This window comes from Pseudonaja textilis, chromosome 1, assembly GCF_049901715.1.
Source record: "Pseudonaja textilis isolate UNSWEBS1 chromosome 1, rPseTex1.2, whole genome shotgun sequence".
NCBI lineage: Eukaryota > Metazoa > Chordata > Lepidosauria > Squamata > Elapidae > Pseudonaja > Pseudonaja textilis.
Genome location: NC_141990.1, coordinates 39,464,202 through 39,486,560, shown reverse-complemented (window position 1 = coordinate 39,486,560; position 22,359 = coordinate 39,464,202). Strand labels below are relative to the sequence as shown.

The window sequence follows — 22,359 nt, the reverse complement described above, 5'->3', positions numbered from 1 at the left end:
ATAGTCTTGGTATTTTTGATGGTTTCTGAAGATCAAGCAAGGATGGGTGTGTGCTGCCATCTAGCTAGGATCCTTTGAGTTTCAAAATTGTGCAATTTATTTAGACCAAGGGTAGGCATACAGACTTTAAAAAAAATCCCCTGCAGAGGATGGGAAATTGACATGGTGATCAATTTGTGGGCAGGGTTTCAGAGATTGGAGGACTAGTATTTTTGATGAACAAAACATAAAAGAAGACCTACAAACACATCCCAAATTGTAGTGGTGAATTACTCTTCCTTTTGGTTTGCCACTTTGGGCGTTTTTTCTTCAGAGTTAAAAAAGAAAAGGTTGGGAGATGGAGACAGGTTGGTCTTCTTTAGTTTCTCTGTATGCTATCCCCTGTCCTATTATTTCTATGTCCTTCTCCTAATTTTAATAAGACTTCTTAATTTGAAACTTGGAATATGACAGCAGACTTTTGACAATTCAATTTTTCTCTTTCTATAGAACTACTGCTATGACCAAGCAGAGACACAGAATACAGATAAAATCCAGTCAATGCGACTGGGAATTTAACCCAATAAATAGTTCTCTTCCAGATGAAAATATAGCTTCTTCCTGTTCATCCTTAGACAGTAGTGAACTGAATAATGGCCACAAACGTATAGTCTAGCATCACAAGCTGAAACTCTTGCATTTTTATTTTATATAATAAAATATATAGTTTGCATTTATTCCTTTCCTGGTCTCCAGATTAGGAGCCAGTGAAGTTTGGCACTGATTTGTGTTCTTTCATTGGATTTAAATGGTTAGTCGAGTGTTTTATAGCATTCATTTTATTCCTTAAACTCCTCAAAGTTTTCCCCAGAGGGCTCTAGACTATCCATTTTTGGAGTATGATCTTGCTATAGTATACAAAGCATGGCATGATCCTCATGATAGCATATGTCTATATAGCTTTGCAAGTGTATATTTTGCTAGCAAACTTGAAATCTTCTCCAAGATGGTGCCCTCTCTGTTCCTGGCACTAAAATCTTAAATAACCTTCTTTTCCAGCTATGAAGAAAATTAGCAGATTTTTTCTAACTGGTGCATCGTATATAGTTAAGCTTTTCCCCAATCTGGCACACTTCAAGGTAAAGGGAGTACCAGAATTCCCACCTCCCAGAAAATGACCAATGGCCAAAATAAGATATGTTAGAATTAGCACATGTCTTTCCCCATAGCAATGAAGCCCTATTTATTAAAAAGGATAACTTTGCTGTTCCTAAAATCTGAAGGATCCCTACTTTATTATACTTTTGGAAGACCATGAACACCTGGTTTTTTCCCCCGATATTGAGCTAGGATGGAGATTCATCTGTGAGGTTGTTTGGTCTGGTGCCTGCAGGAAAGGTGGTTTTGCTTTTATCCTTCTTTTTATTGATTGTTGTGAGCAGCCTAGGATCAATATACAAGATAGGCAGTCATGTAAATTCTGAAAATAAATAAATGAAGGATATAGTTTAGGATGCAATCTCTTATACATCTAAGATTACACTCCAATAATCTCAATAGACCCTACACATTACCCCATAAACTTTCCTGATAAATATTAGCCCAGGTCAGAAACCTTTGCTTCTAAAGTTGCCTCACCCAAAGCTCGCTCAAAAGAATCTAAGACATTGGGTTCAACTCTCATCTGGGCCTCAAGCCTCATCTGAAATGTAAAAACAAATTCACTGAAGCAAGGACTATCACAACCTCCCTAAAGTTGGTGCATTATAGGGATGTTTGACTGTAACCTCTATAATTTCCAACCAGAACTGCTGCTGTACACTGTTGATATAAGTTACAGCCCAATAGATACAAAGCAGTAATTCCCAACTGTCCAGGAACAGCAGGGAATCTGAGGGAGTAGTTAAGATGGACCTAATTACAATATACTGTATAAAATGGGACACTTGTAAATATTTGAGCCAGATATCCAATCATTTGTCTTCACAAAACTACTCTATTTCTCCCTTCTTTAGTATTCTTGTTTATATTGTAAATTCTTATAATTTAAACAGGAAAATATTTTCATTCTTTAGAAACATAGACAACTGGCAGCAGAAAAAGATCAATTTTCACTTGTGCTCCCTAGAGAATAAACAAAACAACCAAAACCATACAAAGGATGGTCTTCATTATAATGATCTGGGAGAAATGGAAGACTTTGTTGGAAAAATAAAAGACCAAACCATGCTTCTTGCACTGACTGGGAAGTTGTTCAAATCCAGGAAAATTAAATTTTTATATATTCTTCAAGCACTCTAGGAGGACTGGACATATTAAAAGAAACAACATTGAAATGTGGTTTGAAAGATACTTTTCAGAGAAATATGAACACTTTTAAAATAACTATGATTTTTTAAGATTTTTAATTTTTTTCTGTGCTGCTTTTTGTTTTCTTTGATTTTTAAGGTATTTTGATTATTTCCACAGGTTTCATTTAATAAAAATGGGATGGTAGCTGAGAACTATTAGCTATAAAGTGATTAATAAATATTTGAAATAAGAAATAAATCAATTGGCAGAGGACTTATGAAGTTGCTTTTTACAACAAATGGAGAAAAACTTGCCTCATTTTCAAACTATTGGCTGTTTAAACTTCAATTTGAAACCTTTAGTTCATCTCTAAGAGATTGAAATAGCATCCATTCAAGAGTCATTGACAAACTTGGAAGAAAAAAAAGTAAATTATTAAGGGTTTTCTCAGCATCCAGCTAGAATGAAATCAACTTTGAATCTCTACATTTAATTTACTGCACTACTGCTTCTCTTTTGCTTGCAACATGCAGCAGGTATATTTAGTTCATCTCTCTCTCCCTAACTACCTCTTTTCCTTGGGCACAAAGGTTCTCATTGCTTTTTATAGTTCCCAATGGTTGCTTTAATCACACATGTTTTTCACTGAAGAAACTTTCTTATCTGTATCTGGGTCATTCATTTTCATGAGCGCATACCAAAACAGCTAATTTTATTATAGCATAGTCAGCCTACTATGTAAAACTTCTTTCTCAGGAAGTTTGCAAGTATACCCAGAAGAGAAATACTGTAGAAACAAATCAATCTGCACTTCTGCTTTTCATTTAAGGATACATTAGGTGGTACCTATAGGGGTTTCTCTGTTTTAGTGGTTTAGATGATCAAATGCATTTCAGTCAATCTATAAGAAGATGAAGGGGAATCCTTTGTCTAGATCAGGGTTGCCAACCTTTTGGAACTCAGGGACCACCAAACTCATAATTTTCGATCCCAGGGACCACTAACCGGTTCTGAATTATATGCATACTTCTTAAAAAAGCTCTCCTCTGCCATAGCGGAACCCCTAAGCATTATATATGAGATATCATTCAGAACCAGCTCCTTACCAAACCTATGGTCCCTAGCTACGGTCATCCCTATCTTCAAAGAATGTGACCCTCAGCCTGGTTGAAAACTACAGACCAATCTCAGTCACGTGCAAAGTCATGGAATCAATCATTAACAAATTCATCACTCTCCAAAAAACAATTTGGTTTCAGGAAAAAAATGTCCTGCAATCTACAACTCCTACACCGCAAAAACATATGGACTACTCTACTTGACCAGGATAAAGCTATAGATGCAATTTACATAGACTTCTGCAAAACCTTTGATTCAGTGGTACACGACAAACTACTGTTAAAACTCTTACGGTATTTCCAGATCCCTCCATAAGTGGATTACTGCATTCCTGTCAAGCAGGCAACAAATAGTAAAAATAGGGAGCCCTGCTCCAGTTAACAGCGGTGTCCCCCAAGGCAGAATTCTAGGACTCACACTCTTTATACTATATATAAATGACCTTTGCGATCACCTTACAAGCAACTGCATCCTCTTTGCGGATGACATAAAACAATTCAACACCACTGACAATGCTACTATCCTTCAAAGCGACCTTGATTATGTGTCTGAATGGTCAAACATCTGGCAACTCTAAATCTTGACCAACAAATGCTCTGTCCTACACATTGGTAAAAAAAATCAGTACACCAAATACAAACTAGGCGGATATGACCTCGTTGATGATCCTCACTCTGTCAAGGACCTTGGAGTTCTCATATCAAATGACCTAAGTGCCAGAGCTCACTGTAACAGCATTGCCAAAAAAGCATTAAGAGTTGTAAATCTAATCTTATGAAGCTTCTCCTCCAGAAATATCGAATTGCTAACTAGAGCATACAAAACTTTTGCCAGACCAATGCTCGAATACAGCTCATCAGTCTGGAATCCGCACTGCATATCAGACATTAATACAATCGAGTGAGTCCGGAAGTATTTCACAAGAAGAGTACTACACTCCTCTGCTCACAACAGAATATCCTATATCACCAGGCTTGAGATTTTGGGCTTGGACAATCTTGAACTACACCGGCTATGGTTAAACTTAAGCGTAGCACACAAAATTATCTGCTACAATGTCCTACCAGTTAATGACCACTTCAGCTTCAACCACAACAATGCAAGCACACACAACAGATACAAATTCAACGTAAACCGCTTCAAACTTGATTGCAGGAAGTATGACTTCAGCAACAGAGTGATCAATGCCTGGAATGCACTACCTAACTCTGTTGTTACATCCTCTAACCCCCACTCCTTTAACCTCAAACTAACCACTATTGACCTCAGCCCATTCCTAAGAGGTCTGTAGGGGCGTGCATAAGTGCACCATTGTGCCTACTGTCCCTGTCCTATTGTCCCCATTTATTCATACCTATTTCCTGTATTCTTACTCAGGTTTATACTTATATCTATTATCTTGTAAGTGATTGACAAATAAAATAAATAAAATAAATAAATAAAATAAATAAATAAACATGCCTCAGGTATGTAATGCAGGAGATGCTCTAAACATCAAAATTGGTTCAAGAAAGAGAGTCAGTATGTGCCATGTCTAACCATACCTAGAACATTCAAAAAATGTAAAACTTTTATTTGATTATGAGGTATTGCTAAGATGATTTATGCATTATTATTCCTACAGTCTGTACCAACAAATAAAATATTTACTTTATAAAATTAACAAATTTATTTTTAAATACACCGAGTGAAACAATGATACTAATTAGAGATCCAGCAAACTCAGTCAAAATGTAAATTGCAGTATCATACTGTATAGTAACACTCTCTATATGTTTATACAATTTTTCTATAAATCTGCTAAAAACATGGACTGCTCGTAGTCCGCTTCAGCGGTAAAAGTAAATGCATTCATATTACAATAAAAACCCAAACAAAAAACAGTTGTCCCTAACCAAAGTTTAAGAAGATGGAGCTGCTGTTCACTGGGAAATTCATTAAGCATCAGTTATTGTTATTCTGTTAAGCTCTGCAAATAAAACAGCTAGAACCACAATCAAGCAGGACTAATGAGGAAGATCATTTTTGGGAAAAGCAGAGGGGACCAAAATCAGATTGATAGGGATCTATTACTTCTTGCCCTAAAAAGAAAAGAACAAGCAGCAGGAAATGTAATCACTAAAAATATTCATTTTTCAAAGTTTAAGAGGTGCTTGTGAAATTGAAATAACATAATTTTGCACAACAATATTTTTTTTCCCAGCAGACATAAATTACTTGGCAGAGTATCCTGAATTGTGGGATGATTCCTGGCTATTTACCCTTACTGCCTGGCTTAAAGCTCAAGAGGCCATCTTTCCTAGAGTTGCCTGTATAATTGACAAAGTATGAATCTGTAGCTGAAGTCTTCTTTTGAGGGGGGTAGCCAGACATTAGCTATCCTTCCGAAAAGGGAGTCTCCTTTTATCCTTAGCAGCATTCCTTTTCCTCTTCTTGTTCAGGAAACTCTCCAACTTCCCACTTTTCTTCAGTTCTTTGTATTTCTCAGCAAGTTCCAATTTCTGCATTTCAGCTGTAGATGTCAAGAAGGGATGGAGGTTTTAATTCAAGTCAAGTATTCGTAATACCCTAAGCAATTATTTTCTATAAGCTACTATTTTTTCCTGCCAACATAATCTTTCAACTTGATCCTAAAAATCATGTGATATGGGTTAGTAACTAATTGCTATGAAAATAACATATAAAAACTCATCTAAGTACTGGCAGTAGCTATCCTAAACCACTCCTCGTTTAATAATTTTGAGAATAATTCAATAATTTAGCAAATGATTCAATGATTTAGAGAAAGTAAACGCTGCTGGTGCAGGCATGTTGGATGCCACACTTATAGACTGTTTGCGGCAGAAACAATGCTACCACTCGAACCAGCCTTTGTAACAGATACCATCAAGGGCTCCACTGACTTGGTGATGATGATGAAGATAAACACAAATAAATTCCTTAATCTTCAATTTGTAGAAATCAACTAGCACAATCAGGACTCCTAATATTTCTAATATTTACTAATATAAATATTATTATAATATTTACTGATATATACAGGAAGGGGATCATATTAAGGTTGGTAGAGCAGCTGTTATCTTAAGTGGGAAACGCTTACATTTCTTTAGGAAGAAAGGCTTCTTTCCTTGCTTGGCCAGCTCTCTTTGCTGCCTCTTGAATGCCAGGGAATTTTCTCTCTTCTTCTGGCATTTTCTCTGTGCTTCTTCCTGTTGTGTCTAAGGAACAAAGAGGGGCAAGAAACAAAGATGTTGTGTTTTTCCTCTCCTCAAATTCCTTTGCCTCATGGTTTTATCATCAGTGCTCTCTACAGCTTTGTTTCTGCCAGTTGCCTTTACTTCAGAAGGGTGAACTGGCTATTTAAATTCTCTTTGGCACCAACTCACCATTCGCTTAAGGAGCTGCTGCAATTTGTTCTGCTCTTCCACATTTTGACTTTTCTTCAGTTGCTTCTGAATAACCTGCAAAATAGGAAAGCACCAACTCTCTAGGGATACCTGTTTTCATTCTGAAGGAAGAAAAACGCAGGACCCTGTCACATCATTACCTCTTTCTCCTTCTTCCTCACATCATTTAAGAAACTATATGTTTTTTCAAACACTTCTGGTTTATATTCCCCAGAGAGGTCATCAAAACGAGGATCTCTGGACACCTGAGGACGAGGAAATGAGATCAATACTAGCATCTCAGCAATGTCAGAAAATATTTGTATGTTCTAGGAAGCCCGTATTATGGGAGCACAATACCAGTTTGGCCATATTCCTTTCCCTCATTTCAACCTCTTCAGCATTTCACTTTTGAAATTAAGAGACTTCTCAAATATTGCAACCAAAGTTACGATTTTCTTCCAAATAAATTTGATGCTCAAATTGTCAAATATTCCCCCAGTATGTTTGTCAATCATTTTTGGTTTTTTTTAACCAATCTGTTTTGTGTGTTTCAACACAAGAATACCCACCTTTTTCTTAACGGGCACAACTTGTCGCAAAAAAGGTACTGGCAGTTTGGCTGAAGTTTCCAAAGGCCTGCAGAACAGGAAAATAAATACAATCTTTTTGATGGAAAAAAAAGATTCATGGCATTTTACATATTTGTGACCTGATTCTTAAAACTACTTCTCTGAATACAATAAATAAGTATCAGCGGGCATCAGGACACAAAATATATGCTTGTAATTGTTTTTGTGAGCCAAATGTCTTTCATTCATTAGGCTTTAGAAGGACTGAATAACCAGAGTATACAGGCTTCTCTACGAATGTGTTTTACAGAGGCAGCTTTGTATTGATCAGATAAGAATTGTTCTGTTAGTCAGTGGCCTGGTGTAACCTAATAGCCCAGACAGCTTCCTCCAAGCTCACACAGCTGTGCTTTGCAAAGAAGTTTCTAGCTTAAGCAAAGCTGGCAAGACTCTGTGACTAATAAAGGAAATCTAACTATATCCTTCAATATGCTTTTAGGACTTGCTGCATCCATAGTACTGAAATCACTTCTCATCAACTAAGCCTATCTTCTCCTTCGTAAAGAACTTTGAAACGAACTGCCATTTAAGGCATCTAATCCATGGGGTTGTCAGCTGGAATTCCCTGAACCTTCAGAAAGGAGACACTTGCAAAATCCAGTAATATCTCAGAATTTAAGACTGCAAGACATAAAACTTAACAACCTCTGGCTACAACAACAGCAATTTCCAGGAAGACTAGCTCTTCAAAGTTACTTCTAAAAAACATGAATAAATCTAATTTTTTGAAGTGTGAGCTGCTCTTTTCCTTTTCTGGCGGCCATTATAAGGACTTCAGAATTTTTTCTTCTTCAATCCCATCCTTTAAATTTTAACTTTAAAAGCATGGGTTACCTTGTTTTGGTGGTTTAGGGTCCTGTTTATTAAACAGCAGGACAAATAAATAAAATCCAGCTTTAAGGGAAGAATATGCCCAGCCCCTTAAAACTCTAAGAAGGGAGATTAAAGAGAAAACACCATTAATGTAAGTCTGACTTTAATATCTTACAGTACAGTTGACATCAAGAGGCTCACTAGCTTCAGAAGATATCATCTGTTATAATAACAACTCTGTCAATAATTCTCTTAGAGTAGCTGCATATTCAATTAGTGCATATCAGTTTTCTAAACCTCTTGCTATATATCATCAGTCTACAGAATTTCAGTTGATAAATTCTCTTCCTTTTAACTAATACTGATTAATCATTAGATTCAAATGCATGCATACAATCTACGAAAATCTCAAAACTTCTTTGAGATGATAGAGGAAATGCAACCTGTCTGTCTGCTGAATTCTAATTTCTCTGTCATTGTCAAAAGGGAATTATTTAATAATTTAATTTTCCTTTTTTTATTCATAATGAAAGCCTATATTGTGTTGAGAAATAAGGATATGGATCCCTAATTTGTTCCATTGTTGATTAAAATTAGCTTCACTACATAAATTACATGTATAAAGTTAAGCATGTGTTCCATATAGTAAATTCTAGTGAGTTTTATAAACTTACTATATAGCAAACTTACAAAGCCTACTGTATAGTAAACTGCAAACACTTTTACTAACCCACAACCCAAACAATGCAATAAATTTCCCTGACAGTTTTTTTAGACCTTGGATGGGACACTGCAAAATAGGATTAGGATTTCATTTCATTTACATTTAATTAAATACAATTAATGTGATTCCTCCCTACTAAACTATTTTCACTTTCAGATGTACTAAAAATGGAATTTGATAGTAACTTTTTGAGATCTCTGGGTGTCCCACCTAAGTTTTGAGGAGACCAACTACAACTCTGAAGCGTCAGATTATGCAATTGTGATTTAAAGTACACTTAGAGGGGGGAAATGAACTCAAATGACCAATACACCCTATCACATAAAATCCCATCTTCCAGTGCTCCCTATGAAAGAAAGAAGTAAGCAAACGGAACCCCTGTGCTGTCCTTAGCCAAATAAAATTCATTGTCAGATACTGCCTTTCCCTGGAAGCTTATAGAAACCATATAAGTCTGATCCTTGGCAATATCTCCTTAGGCAAGGAAAACTGAGGGACTCAAGCAAAGGATCATTTCAACTCTATTAATTTCCTATGGGGACACATTTTATAGACACTACAGACTAATTCTTGATCTTGCCCTATTTTTTTTAGGTACCACTGCATTCACTTATTCTTTTGTTGTTCTGTTAATATGAGAATAATAGTGTATAAATATGAAAATTGAAGGAAGTATTTTAATTCTATTGGCATAGTTAGATTCTAATAGGCTGATTGTATTTCAGTAATTCTACTCTCTGTGGCAAATTAATTAATACAATCAGAGTACTGAGCAGACAAAAACACTAATAAAAAGCATTCAGACTGTGAATCTAATTACATGCTTTTATCATTATGTTTTCTTTCTACCTGCATTATCTCTTGAGAAGATTTCATTTTTCTTAGAATTGAAAGGCAAAATCTGTAACTCATTATGGGGATACTACTCAATACTGACAAGGTATGAATATTTCAAACAGAAGTGACTCCTCTGATTGAAGGATGGATCATATTTAGCAAGAAATTTCTTTTTTAACATGACTCCCTCGTAAGCATGTTTAGATCAGAACTTATATTCATTTAATTAATTTTTGTTTTTGCAGAAAACATTACACTGAAATGACACAGTTTGACAGTTATATAAACTACACTCACGGTTAAAAAAGAAAGTAAGTGTGACTTACATTTAGGAGGAAAGGTTCTGCATTGATACAATGTTTGAAGCACCTGCTACCATATCTTTAAAGAAGTCAGAACATCTCCTGAGCTTGCACAGTCTCAGGAAAATATTCATTGAGGAGGTCTTAGAGAGCATTAGGTCATAAAGGATAGTATTACATTAGACCAGGGGTGTCCAACCTTGGCAACTTTAAGACTTGTGGACTTCAACTCCCAGAATTCCTCAGCCAGCTGGCTGAGGAATTCTGGGAGTTGAAGTCCACAAGTCTTAAAGTTGCCAAGGTTGGACACCCCTGCATTAGACTGTGTGTGAAATCCATTCTTAACAGCAGAGAATATAGGCATCCTCTGGGGAGGGTTTCTCTTAAACTGGGTTCAACACAATCCAAGAGTTCTATAAGGCCTTGGCGGGGTTCCTGGAAGGACTTAAGCAGGAAAAGAACTCCCAAAAGTCAGTGATGCTTGACACACCCAAACATCTGCTCTTTTAGCTGCATGTCATCAATATTTGTCACCCCCCCACAATTTGTAAGTGGTCTGTGAAGCAGGTTATGGCTGTCTTTCTTTCATTCCATTTTTCTCTCTTCCCACATGCACAAGCATACAACTGAACTTCTTGTCTGCCTCCAAACTCCAACAAACGATTTCCTCATCAGCCCATGTTTTCTAAGAGACAGCTGAGAACAGAGCTAGAAATCTAGGAGTTTCTTACTTGACCCAAGAGCAATTTTGGTGAGTCTCTCCTTTTTCGCTTCCCATTTTGCAAGCCATATTTGTGTATCAATGAAGGAGAATATTTGTAACCTGGGGTTAAAATCAGGGGTCCTTGGTGGTCTCTGAGCTTGCTTGGTTTTTTTGAAGGCACTGATGATGTTACCAGGTTAGAGTAATGAAACATCTACAAAAAAACAAGCAAGCTCAGACAGCACCAAGGACACCCTATATTTGTGTGTATGCATGTGTTTGTCTGCAAGAAGCTATGAAGGTGAGATAGAGTAGAGTAGAGTAGAGTAGAGTAGAGTAGAGTAGAGTAGAGTAGAATAGAATAGAATAGAATAGAATAGAATAGAATAGAATAGAACTCTTTATTGGCCAAGTGTGGTTGGACACCCAAAGAATTTGTCTTTGGTGCATATGCTCTTAGCGTACATAAAAAGAAAAGATACATTCGTCAAGAATCATAAGGTATAACACTTAATGATAGTCATAGGGTACAAATAAGCAATCAAATTATACTAGGAAACAATCAATAAATAAATTGTAAGGATACAAGCAACAAAGTTAGTCATACAGTCACAAGTGGGAGGAGATGGGTGATAGGAACGACGAGATCCTGTGTACACCAACTTAAAATTAAACCCAACTGAGCCACATAGGAATTAATAAAGTAATCTTTGTGAAATTGAAGGGTTTATTTTTTTTCTTTGTAAAAGCAAATATTAATTTTGCCTTTTATAATAAACACTTTACTTTTCATTGTGTTGCCAATTTTCTATTACTCATGCCTTGCCTCTTGATTAAGCGTTCTGAGATCTGTTTTTTTTAACCACGTTTTGAAAAACCCTTGTTCGTGTGGGTATCTCTCTCCCATTTGCTCCAGAAGCAGGGTGTAGATTCAGGGTTGTTTCACTAGGGAGATATAGCTCAAGTCATAAAGAAAACTATGACAAAGATATCTAAATGTATAAATAAAGGAATGATCTGTGAACTATATATGGTTCGCCATAGATATCTTTCTTCCTTTTTGGAAATAATAATGGGTGGCCAGGATCCTTTGCCTCTACTGTAGAAAATAAATCTTTATGGTAAGCCTAATGCAGGTAATCTTTGACTTATGACTACAACCAAGCCCAAATTTCTGCTGTTAAGTGAGGCATTTGTTAAATAAATTTTGCCCCATTTTACAATACTTCTTGCCACAGTTGTTAAGTGAATCACTGCAGTTGATAAGTTAGTAACAGGGCTGTTAAGTGAATCTGGCTTCCCCATTGACTTTGCTTGTCAGAAGATCACAAAGGATGATCACCCCAGGACACTGCAACTGTCATAAAGATAAACCAGTTGCCATGCATCCAAATGACCATGGGGATGCAGAAAAGGCTGTAACTGTGAAAAATGGTCATAAGTCACTTTGAACAGTCACTAAATGAACTGTTGTAAGTCGAGGACTACCAGTACATTCCTTTTCTACAAGGTATCCTATAATAGGACATACTAAAGTTATCCATACACATGGGACTATATGTTTAGATGGACCATTTAGACCATTTCTTCTTAAAAACCATTTTTTCAGCATCTTCCTGCTGAAGGTTATCTCTCTTAGGAATATGAATTCAGCTTCAGTATTCATGAAGAAAGGCATAGCTCTTAAGAGAGTATTAGCATCAAAGAGAACAAGGAGGCTGTGCTTTTGGTGGAATGGGAACAAAGGACGGCAGAAATGCATTAACTTCCCCTGACTAGGATCTCCTTGAGGGAAACTCCTCAGCATCAGTGTATTTGCAAACATCTGTGGGATCTTTAGACAGTTAGATTCTGAGAAGAAACATCTACTGGAAGGGACAAAAATGAATTGTTGTCCTTGATACTGGGGCTATACAGATCATCATTTAGCTCTCTACTGCCCCCCCAAAACCTGATTTTGGCTGATTTGAAGAACTGATATAGCTGGGTGCTGTATGATTTGTTTTCTCTCCTTTGCAGGAAGATTAAGCCCTTTTAAACTTGTTGTCCATAGGAGTAAACAAGTTGTGGAGTTGCTGGCTGAAGGACATTCTGTTGTTCAAAAAGTCCAGCTCCTTGAAATGTCTACACCAGGATCTAGGCACCCTTTGAATAATCAAAGATAATTTTATCAACAGGTCATAAAGGTAGGAATATTTGTGTATTTCTAGGAATCTGATCTACAATAGTCACCATAATCTTGGTGAATACTCTGGAAGCTGCAACAGGCTGAATGAGAGGCCTTGAAAAGATAATGGGTGTCCTAATAGTTACACCTCAGGAACATGCTGTGGGATGAATTGATTCTGTATGTGCATAAGTCCAGGGCATCTTTTTTTGGAAACACTTCACTGTTTATCTCAGGGTTTCCATCTGGCACTCGTACTGTTTGGTTTACTTCATGTCTAAAATCTTGTGCTATTATGTGTTCCTCTTGTGGACAATTAGATATTTACAGTTAGATGGCATTTTGTTCCTTTGGACTTGGAAGATTGGGTGAAGTAATCTAAGGCTGATGAATTCTATGGTGTAGCCCTCTTTAAGTTCCATGCACTTCATACAATATGGGTCTACTGATGGGTAAATTGCATTCGGAGTTGTTTGCACGTCCCATCTTGCAATGAGAAAAGGTCGTTTCCCCCCCTCCCCAGCATTGGGATTAAGACTGTTGAAATTGTTTGGGGTTCCATTAAGATGAGTTGTATTCCTTGTGGCTCCTTTTTTTTTTAAAGAAATAGATAGAAATGTTTGGTATACATCTGATTCCTGCTGTTTTAGGCTTCATATTTTTATATTTGTTAGAAGAATAGTTTTCTTTTAATCCTTAGTCTCAATTAGGACATTATCTAGGGCCTGTCTGAATGGTTTGCCGCTTTTGAATGGACCTGATATGAAGACTGATTTTAATTTAGAGTACTTTCCAGTTCATCAACTACAGCTGTCTTAAACTGTTATGTTAGCTGTAGTGCCTTTGGCTGAGAACTGCATGCTGTTTTTCCCAGCATCTGCCATTAAGGCAGAGACTTGGCTAACTTGTTCATGCCTTACACGGGCTCCCTATCTTCTAGAATTGGAATAACTGTTTGCCCTACAGGATTGAAGCTTAGTGAAGATGAACATGGCAAGGAAAGCCCTTGTGGCCTTAGCTGAAACCCTGCATGCATTTTATTGCAGAATCTCTGTCTCCAGGACTGTCTAGGATATCTTCCCTGTCTTCATTTACTATTACTCCCAAAACCAGAGTTGTCATGTAAGTATCCAAAGATATCTTAATTAGGTCTATGGCTACCTATGAAAAGGTACTGAGAAAGGAGATGGAAGAATTTTCATTTTCTCATTGCCCCGAGAAACTTGTACTCTGCTCTGAGGATTTTGTTAAAGGTATCAGGGCGTGGAAGGCATAAGACAGTAAATAGCTACAGGTAATCCTTGACTTACAATCATTTGTTTAGTGATGGTTCAAAGTTACAACAGCACTGAAAAAAAAGGTTATGACCCAGTCCTTGCACTTATAACTGGTGTAGCATCCCCATGGTCATATGATCAGAATTCAGGTGTTGGGCAACCAGTGTATATTAACAACAGTTGCAGTGTTCTGGGGTCATGTGATCACCATCTGCAACCTTCTCAGTCATCTTCCATTAAGCGAAGTCAATGGGAGAAGTTGGATTTGCTTAGCGACAGCACGGTTCACTTATGTGCAGCTATTTGCTTAACAACAGTGCAAAAAAAAAAATCGAATGTGGCTTACTTAGCAACTGCCTTCCTTAGCAATGGAAATTCTGGTCCCAACTGTGATTTAAATTGGGGACTACCTGTACTAGGAAACCACTGCTAATACTGGGTTCAACAAGGAATTTGTTAGGCTCAGGCATTCTAGTTTCTTCAGCCCTGGAGTCTTGCAGACTTTCCTAAGCAGCAAGGGAATTCTGCTTTGTGGAAAAGCCCGGCAGATTTGAGGTTTGGTTTTCGATTTTATTCTCATCTAGGGACAAATCCCTCTCTTCCCTATTTGACAGGTGCTGAAGGAAAGAATTTGAACCATACGTACACCTCACCCTAGGAGTAGGTGCCGTTCCTTGCTTGCTTGGTGGTTTGATTCTTCCCCCTGTGATGATGGCCTCAACATTGACCTCTGTTGCAAATATCATGTAGCTTATTAGCCACTTATCTGACAATCTAGTCTCCTGGGGAGAGCATAGTAATGAGACAAAAGGACATATTAATGTGTCATTCAAGGTTAGTCAGTTGGCTCATTACCAACCATGAGAGGACATATTAATGGACAGCTGTCCATGACCCTGCTAGGTCTATTTTCCCTAGCCTATGTTTGTAAGAAAAAAACTTGGGAGATCCACCTAGACTTAGGGAGTTCCTGGCAGAATATTGGGCTTTCACACAGCTATTTTCTCTCACTGAAAACAATGTTAGTTCTAATCTAAGCCCTGCCTCTGGAGCAGGGCTGTCATTGTGGCTTGCAGGCCGGAAGCATCACGCACTGGCCACACCCACACTTAGTTTAGCAAAGGGGGGAAAAGTCACGATACATTGCGTGACGCCGCCGTGACACCACAAGTTTGACATCCTGCTCTGGAGTAGGTGAAGAGAAGCTCACTAGAGGATGCCCTGCCTCCACTGGAAAAAAAACCCAGAGGTTTCAGTTTGAAATTTGGAATGGATGAGACGGAACTGATAAAGTATCAGATCCCATCACCTTGGAAAGATTTATGTATGTAGATTGAAACCTGGCTTCAGAGCTATGAACAAAGATTAATGATATATAGCAAATGTGCAGAGATTTGGGGAGATGTTCCAAGAGACACCAAGTGTTCTATTTCCATTCTTGTCTGCTTTAATATCTAAATTACTCTTCAGATCAACATTTACAAAACCCACCAAAGCATAAGGAGCTGTGATACAACAGAAGCCAACCGGCCAGCCAGAGCTGTTCATAAATAAGAGGAAAAATTGTTAGATCAAGTCAGAAAAAGCAGACTGCCAGATGGATACTTAAACTTTTAGATCTTTACAGGTTCCACCCAGCTGAGAAAGCTAACTACTATCCTTGTACATAATACATGAATGCATTATACATGAAAAGTTTCTGACAGGTAAATTTACAATTCCTAAGCTCTGCACTAAGTGGAAACATGACATACAATGCAATATCAAGTATGTTCAACATTTATAGTTAAGCATTAAACGTTTACTTATTATTAATAATGTTATTAAATTATCTTATTAAAGATGATAATTTTGTCTATTGCTGCTCTGTGACCATATTATTATCTCTTTTATTCATTAAATATGAAACTCAAGTCAACTGAACATTTTAAAATGTATCACAAATACCAGTGACTAGTGCTAATGGTTGATATGGGTTGCTGCCAGAGTCCTAGGTATCAACCAAATATCTTCTTAAAATATACAATGTTCCGAGTAGCGCAGTTTTTTGTAATTCCGCTGATGTTATTGCAGGAAGCTGAAATTTCTTGATGTGTTTTGTAAAATTCTTGGACATGGTACCAAGTACCCCAATGACAATGAGTATCACTGTTACATGTTTCATCCCTAACTGTATAGTTTCGATGGCCAGGTCGCGATATTTTGTGATATTTCATTATTATTTTATACACAAAAACGACAGCGTACACAGCAAATGAGATAAGTATGCTGGGTTTCATATTACAAATCACAAGTTGAACACTTCCTAAGCATTTAGGACTGCGTGATGTATCGGCGAATTATGCAAGCAGATCCCAGTAAGGTAGCCTTCTGCAGCTGACCAATGGTGATTTTGTCAGCGCCAATTGTTTCCAAGTGCTTGCCTAGGTCTTTAGGCATAGCACCCAGTGTGCCAAGTACCACTGGAACCACCTGCACTGGTTTATGCCAGAGTCTCTGCAGTTGGATTTTCAAGTCCTGATATCTGGTGATTTTTTCAAGTTGTTTCTCATTGATTCTGTTGTCACCAGATATGGCAATGTTGACGATCCACACTTTTCTTCTCCACAGTTATGATATCCAGGGTATTATGTTCCAAAACTTTGTCAATCTGTATTCGGAAGTCCCACAGTAGTTTTGCATGCTCATTTTTGACCACTTTTTCAGGCTTATAATCCCACCAGTTCTTTGCTACAGGCAGATGGTAGTTGTGACACAAGTTCCAGTGGACCATCTGAGCGACTGTGTTGTTACGTTGTTTGTAGTCAGTCTGAGTGACTGTCTTGCAACAGCTCAGTATGTGATCGATGGTTTCATCTGCTTCTTTGCAGAGTCTACATTTGGGGTCATCAGCAAATTTTTCAATTCTGGCTTTGATTGCATTCGTTCTGATAGCTTGTTCTTGGGCTGTCTCTTTCTTCAGTGTTCCGTTGGTCAGCCATAACCAGGTTTTTTCCTTATCTACTTTTCCCAGCTGGCGCAGCACCCCCCATGGGGTGCCCCCTTGACGTGGCGGGGGACTTAACTGCTCCAATGAAGCTGAGAGCTGTGCTGGCGGTAGTGCAAAATACCAGCAGGTCCAACCATGCCAGAGAGGTCTCAGCCGAGGAGCAGGATTGAGTGCACCCAACAACCCATGCAATGAATCATGGTGAAACACAACCAAACGAAGCCTATATCGGCTCGGTCGTCGCCTGGGTTAACAAGGACTGCGTCGGGTGCTGGGGAACCTGGGCATCCGCCGACAAGTGGGCTACAGGCCATGGGTCCCATAGCTCAGCAACTAGGGCATGAGCCTGCAGGGCTACTGGAGGCTGAACAACTTCAGAAGCGGCAGAAATACACTATGTCAGAGAACCGCACTGTAATGAAATGGTACTACAAAGCAGAACCAGAAAAATGAGGTTACCAAAAAAAAAGATGCTGATGATTATTATTATGACAGTATACACAGCAAACGAGATAACCATGCTGGATTTCGTATCACAAATCACTAGTCGAAAACTTCCCAAGTGTTTAGGACTGCATGATGTATCGGCGGATTATCTAAGCAGATCCCAGTAAGGTGGCCTTCTGCAGCTGACCAATGGTGATTTTGTCAGCACCAATTGTTTTTAAATGCTTGCCTAGGTCTTAAGGCACAGCACCCAGTGTGCCGAGTACCACTGGAACTACCCACACTGGTTTATGCCAGAGTCTCTGCAGTTCGATTCTCAAGTCCTGATATTATTATTATTATTATTATTATTATTATCATCATCATCATCATCATCATCACAACCACTATCACTCTCATCATTTACAGTATTACGTAGAGATACACAGCAGAAATTGTGTTTACCTGTTTTTGCTCAAACACGGCCTCTTCTTTGTTTTTGTGACATCTGGTAGCCTTTTCTTAGATGTCATTTGCTGATAAGCCTTCATCCCAACTTGGTTTCTCATTTGTAACAGCTCCCCAAAAGACATTGAAGACAATTCTGAAGGAAAAGGAAAAGAAAGACAAAGATATACAGAGATACACCAAAGTATCTGAAATATTTGCACCAGCCTTTGGCAATCAAGCACTCTCAGATGTATTGATTTAACATGTGGAATTTTCAGCAATGGACCGTGCTGCCTCAGATACTCAAGTTAGGAAAACTGATTGACATATTTAGTTATTGATTTTCTGCACCACTGCAATCCAGAAACTCTCGGCAGCTTACATAAAGAATAAAATAAAATCAACACATTTATAAAAGAATAAAATAACCTGCACAAAAACCATAAACAATAAAAATAAAAACTGAACATGGCTTGATACAATCAGGTGAAGCAGACATGTATTGAATGTTGAAATTCCTTAACATAAAATATTGCTTCCTCCATGTTCTCCAGATACGTAGACAAACAGATAGGTAATGGTTTTTTTGGTCATTGATTGTTAAAAATACAATCAGTAAAATGACAACGCAAAAGTGAGAAAATTCTGATGGAGGAGGAAGTGATTAAGAAAATAATGGAATGTGCAGAAATGACTAGACTAATTAGCAATTAAAGAGCAAGAAGAAAAAGTATTTTCAATGGCTAGATAGTAGAGTAAGAAACTGAAGTATATTGTAATAGTAATTATATATTATAATTTAATATTTCTAAATTAGTTATATTATGAATATAATTTAGTAAGAATTGAGATTTATTTTTAAAGATAGCCTGGAACTGAAATTAAAACTTTAATGATAGTATAATAATGATATAATATGATATGGAATGTGTATTAGAATATGATATGAATGTAAAGTTAAGAGGAAAGGATTATAGATACTGTGCACATGATATATGTACCAAACCGACACATTGTAAAATTGAAAAAAGGTTTTATTTGTTATTTTATTTGTTATAAAAATAAAACACTCTTTTTTTAAAAAAAGTGACAACACAAAACTATCCCCCAACAAGAACTATTAGCAACCATTTGTGGGCAAAGCTTAGAAATAATGTAGTAAAAATGTGTTACTTTTAGAGAAATAAATATACTTTGATATTTAACAGATAGTGCAGATAAAAGATATCAAAGTGCCATGCTAATTTAAATAAAAGAGGGGTTATCAACTGCCAGTAAATGATCCTTTAGAACTGACAATAGAAAAGAACATGAGCTGTGGTTTTTATACCTGTATCATAGGGGCAATGTCAGGTTCTCTATGGGGTTTCCGAAATTCCCCTTCCAGGGCAGCTATGGGGAACACATTAAATCAAGCTAATGATAAAATTCTCCTAAATTTGGGGACTATGTTATCATATAAACATGAGGCTGGTTTAGTCACTCAAACTTTGTTATTTGGAATTATATTGTGAGTGAAAGTAGCAATCCCTGACCTTCTATAATCTATATCTTAGTATTATATTGATCCAATTTGATTAACTCTAAGGTGAAAATGTCATCATTAGAGAAACCATCCAAATTTTGTGTCTTTTGTATCCTTGTTTCCCAGGAAGGTGATCATTTTATTATTTGTTTATTTATTAAATTTTTATGCTGCCCATCTCCCCCACAGGTACTCTGGGCCACTGTTCATACTGTTATGTAGTCATATATGAGCCCTATGTAGTAATTGTGTTTGGGCTTTAGTTGCAAACAATTTAATTGCAGCAGGGATAAATTGCTCCTCTAGAACAATAGTAACTTTTCATTGCTGATGAAGATCTCTCTAAACTGTGGGATACATGGTCCACCTGGCCATCTCTGCTTGAAAAAATTCTTCCCCGTTACTCTTACATCTATGCGCTAGGCCTGTCCGAGCTATTTTTTCCATTCACATCAGAGCCAGATGAACAGTTCTGTACACAAAGTTGCAGTAGTTATACAATATAGAACCATAAGAAATTGTAACATCTCAATAAAACAAGCCTTGGTTAGAGAGCTCTGCCCATAACTAGATTTGCTTAAACTTCTTATATCAAAAATATTTTTTCTTGGCCGCTATGATTTCCCTTTAGTACCCCTAGAAGGAAATAACTGTAGTGACTAGAAATCAGCAGGAAATTGGATCACAGTCTCAAGGAAGATTTTTCTTTAAGTGAAAAGTGATTTTTTTAAAAAAAAATATTAAGTATGTGATGTGTGTGCCTTAGGTTCCAAATTAAGTATATTTTGTTCACAGGTCATTTAATAGTTTTTTAATTTTTTTAAAAATTAGTATTTTACACATCTTAAGTCTTACCTATGATTCGTCTTACTGACAACAGTAATTTATATTATTGTTATGGGATTTATAACTTGTCTTAAAGATTAAAATAATGAGAAAGCTTTCCCTAAAACCAACACATTATTTTTATGGTGACATTTCAAAAGAAAAATTTATCTTACTTTTTCTAAGCTAAATCCAATTCCTGTGATTTACTATTATGGCATCAATTAGATATGTCAGGTACCTAGTTAACCTTTGGTTAACTCTCTTTTAGACAAAGAAAAATGTTTATTAAGGTGACACACTATTTCTAATGATAGCATTCTATACCGTGATACATTACAAAGAAGAGGTAATTTTTTAAAATATTTTCTGGGTTTCCTACTTTCAGCAGAGAGTTGATTTGCTATCTACCCTGTCTCCACTCCTGAGTGAAGTTTTAATTTATATTTTCCAATTTTTCTGTGAAATGGTAATTCTTAGTCAGGATCATGTAATATTCTGCTGACATTAACTACTAGAGATGATTATATTTGGGATATAAGAATAAAGATGAATTTCAGTGAATCAAACTGCTGTCTGTTTTACCAAGTGCTATCTACATCAACTGGCAGATTTTTGTAGGATTAAAGTAAGTTTATTTCCCACCTCTTGCTATTCAAGATTATTTTGTGAACTAAAAAAGCCAACTTGTGATCTTCCTATAAGTAAGAATGCTGCTTCCCCTATATAAAACATACCTATGGTATTTCTCCACCTCTAGATTACAAACTGAATTTGCTTTGTTAAAAATTGATTTCTTTCTTCTTCAGCTGAAAGGGTTCTTGATAGCCATTTCATACTTGCAAATGAGGTATAATTAGTGTGTCTTTCCTATGACTTATTTGAATAGCACTTTTCTTACAACAGAAAATTAAACAGAGAAAGAGACGCTCTAATGTATATGCTCTATAATCAATGAAATCTTTTGGAATGTAAGCCCTTCTTTTCCCTTGCATTCACATGTACTAAAAAGGGCTCAGAATTGCTTTAAAGTAAATGGGTGTTGAAGTGTCACCACAGGTCAAGCAATAAAAACCAAACATGTTCTCCATATTCACTATAATGTAAGTACCTCTTTTCACTGGAAGCTTAAGAGCAGAATTTTGAAGTGAATGCTTCTAGCCACTTCAACACTTCTTATATTTGACTACACTTCTGAATGATTACTTAGTTCATATTTTTCATACTGCTGTAGACTTTTGTATTACAAGTATATTCTAAGGGAATGCTTTTCTTTTTATATATAAATGGAAATAAAATTGTAAACTATTGTTGTAAAGCTTTAATAATAAGAATACAACAAACTAAATTAGAGCAGAAAAGATTTAAAAGAAAAAGGCACTACAGAAAAAAACAAAAAATGCAATAAGAAAATTTTAGAAGGAGCAATCAAAAAGAAAAATATAAAGACATAAACAGTGGCTTCTGATCCACCTCACAGCAAGAACAATTATATCTTAACCCTTCTCTCTAAAGTTATACCTCTTCTTTCCATATCTATCTTGTTTAATTATCAAAGCCATAAATTACAAATTCATTGTTTAAATTTTAAGCAAAAAATCCATAAGGGGTTTCCAGTCATCAATGAATGTAGATATTGTCTTTTTTCTAATCAAAGAAGTTAGTTTATCCATTAACATCAAGATCTATTCTTGCTGTGGTAATCATGTATTGAAATATTATTCCATGACTCTTTTCAAACTGTTACAATTGCTAAAAAAATGTGCTATTTAACATTTTTGCCATACACCAAATAAATAAATAAATAAATATATAAATCCATCATCCATCAATTATAAAAGAAAAAGTTTTGGCTTCAATTGAATAAAGGCAATGTTTTTCCCTGCCCAGTTGTGTTCGACTCTAAGCAGCGA

The 22,359-nt window shown here is 36.6% G+C and overlaps 1 protein-coding gene across 2 annotated transcripts in view; it reads right to left on the bottom strand.

Annotated features, from left to right (window-relative positions):
• Positions 1-5,040: 5,040 nt before the first annotated feature.
• RRP36 (ribosomal RNA processing 36) overlaps positions 5,041-22,359 on the bottom strand; it is a 44,726-nt gene continuing 27,407 nt past the window's right edge. For both annotated transcript variants that reach the window (XM_026695901.2, XM_087931844.1), the window contains exons 3-8: positions 18,112-18,250; positions 7,349-7,415; positions 6,938-7,042; positions 6,777-6,851; positions 6,491-6,608; positions 5,041-5,902 (exon numbers count right to left, since the gene is read on the bottom strand). In XM_026695901.2, the coding sequence (XP_026551686.1) occupies positions 5,763-5,902; positions 6,491-6,608; positions 6,777-6,851; positions 6,938-7,042; positions 7,349-7,415; positions 18,112-18,250 (644 nt within the window). In that variant the 3' untranslated portion in view covers positions 5,041-5,762. The remainder of the gene's footprint in view (positions 5,903-6,490; positions 6,609-6,776; positions 6,852-6,937; positions 7,043-7,348; positions 7,416-18,111; positions 18,251-22,359) is intronic.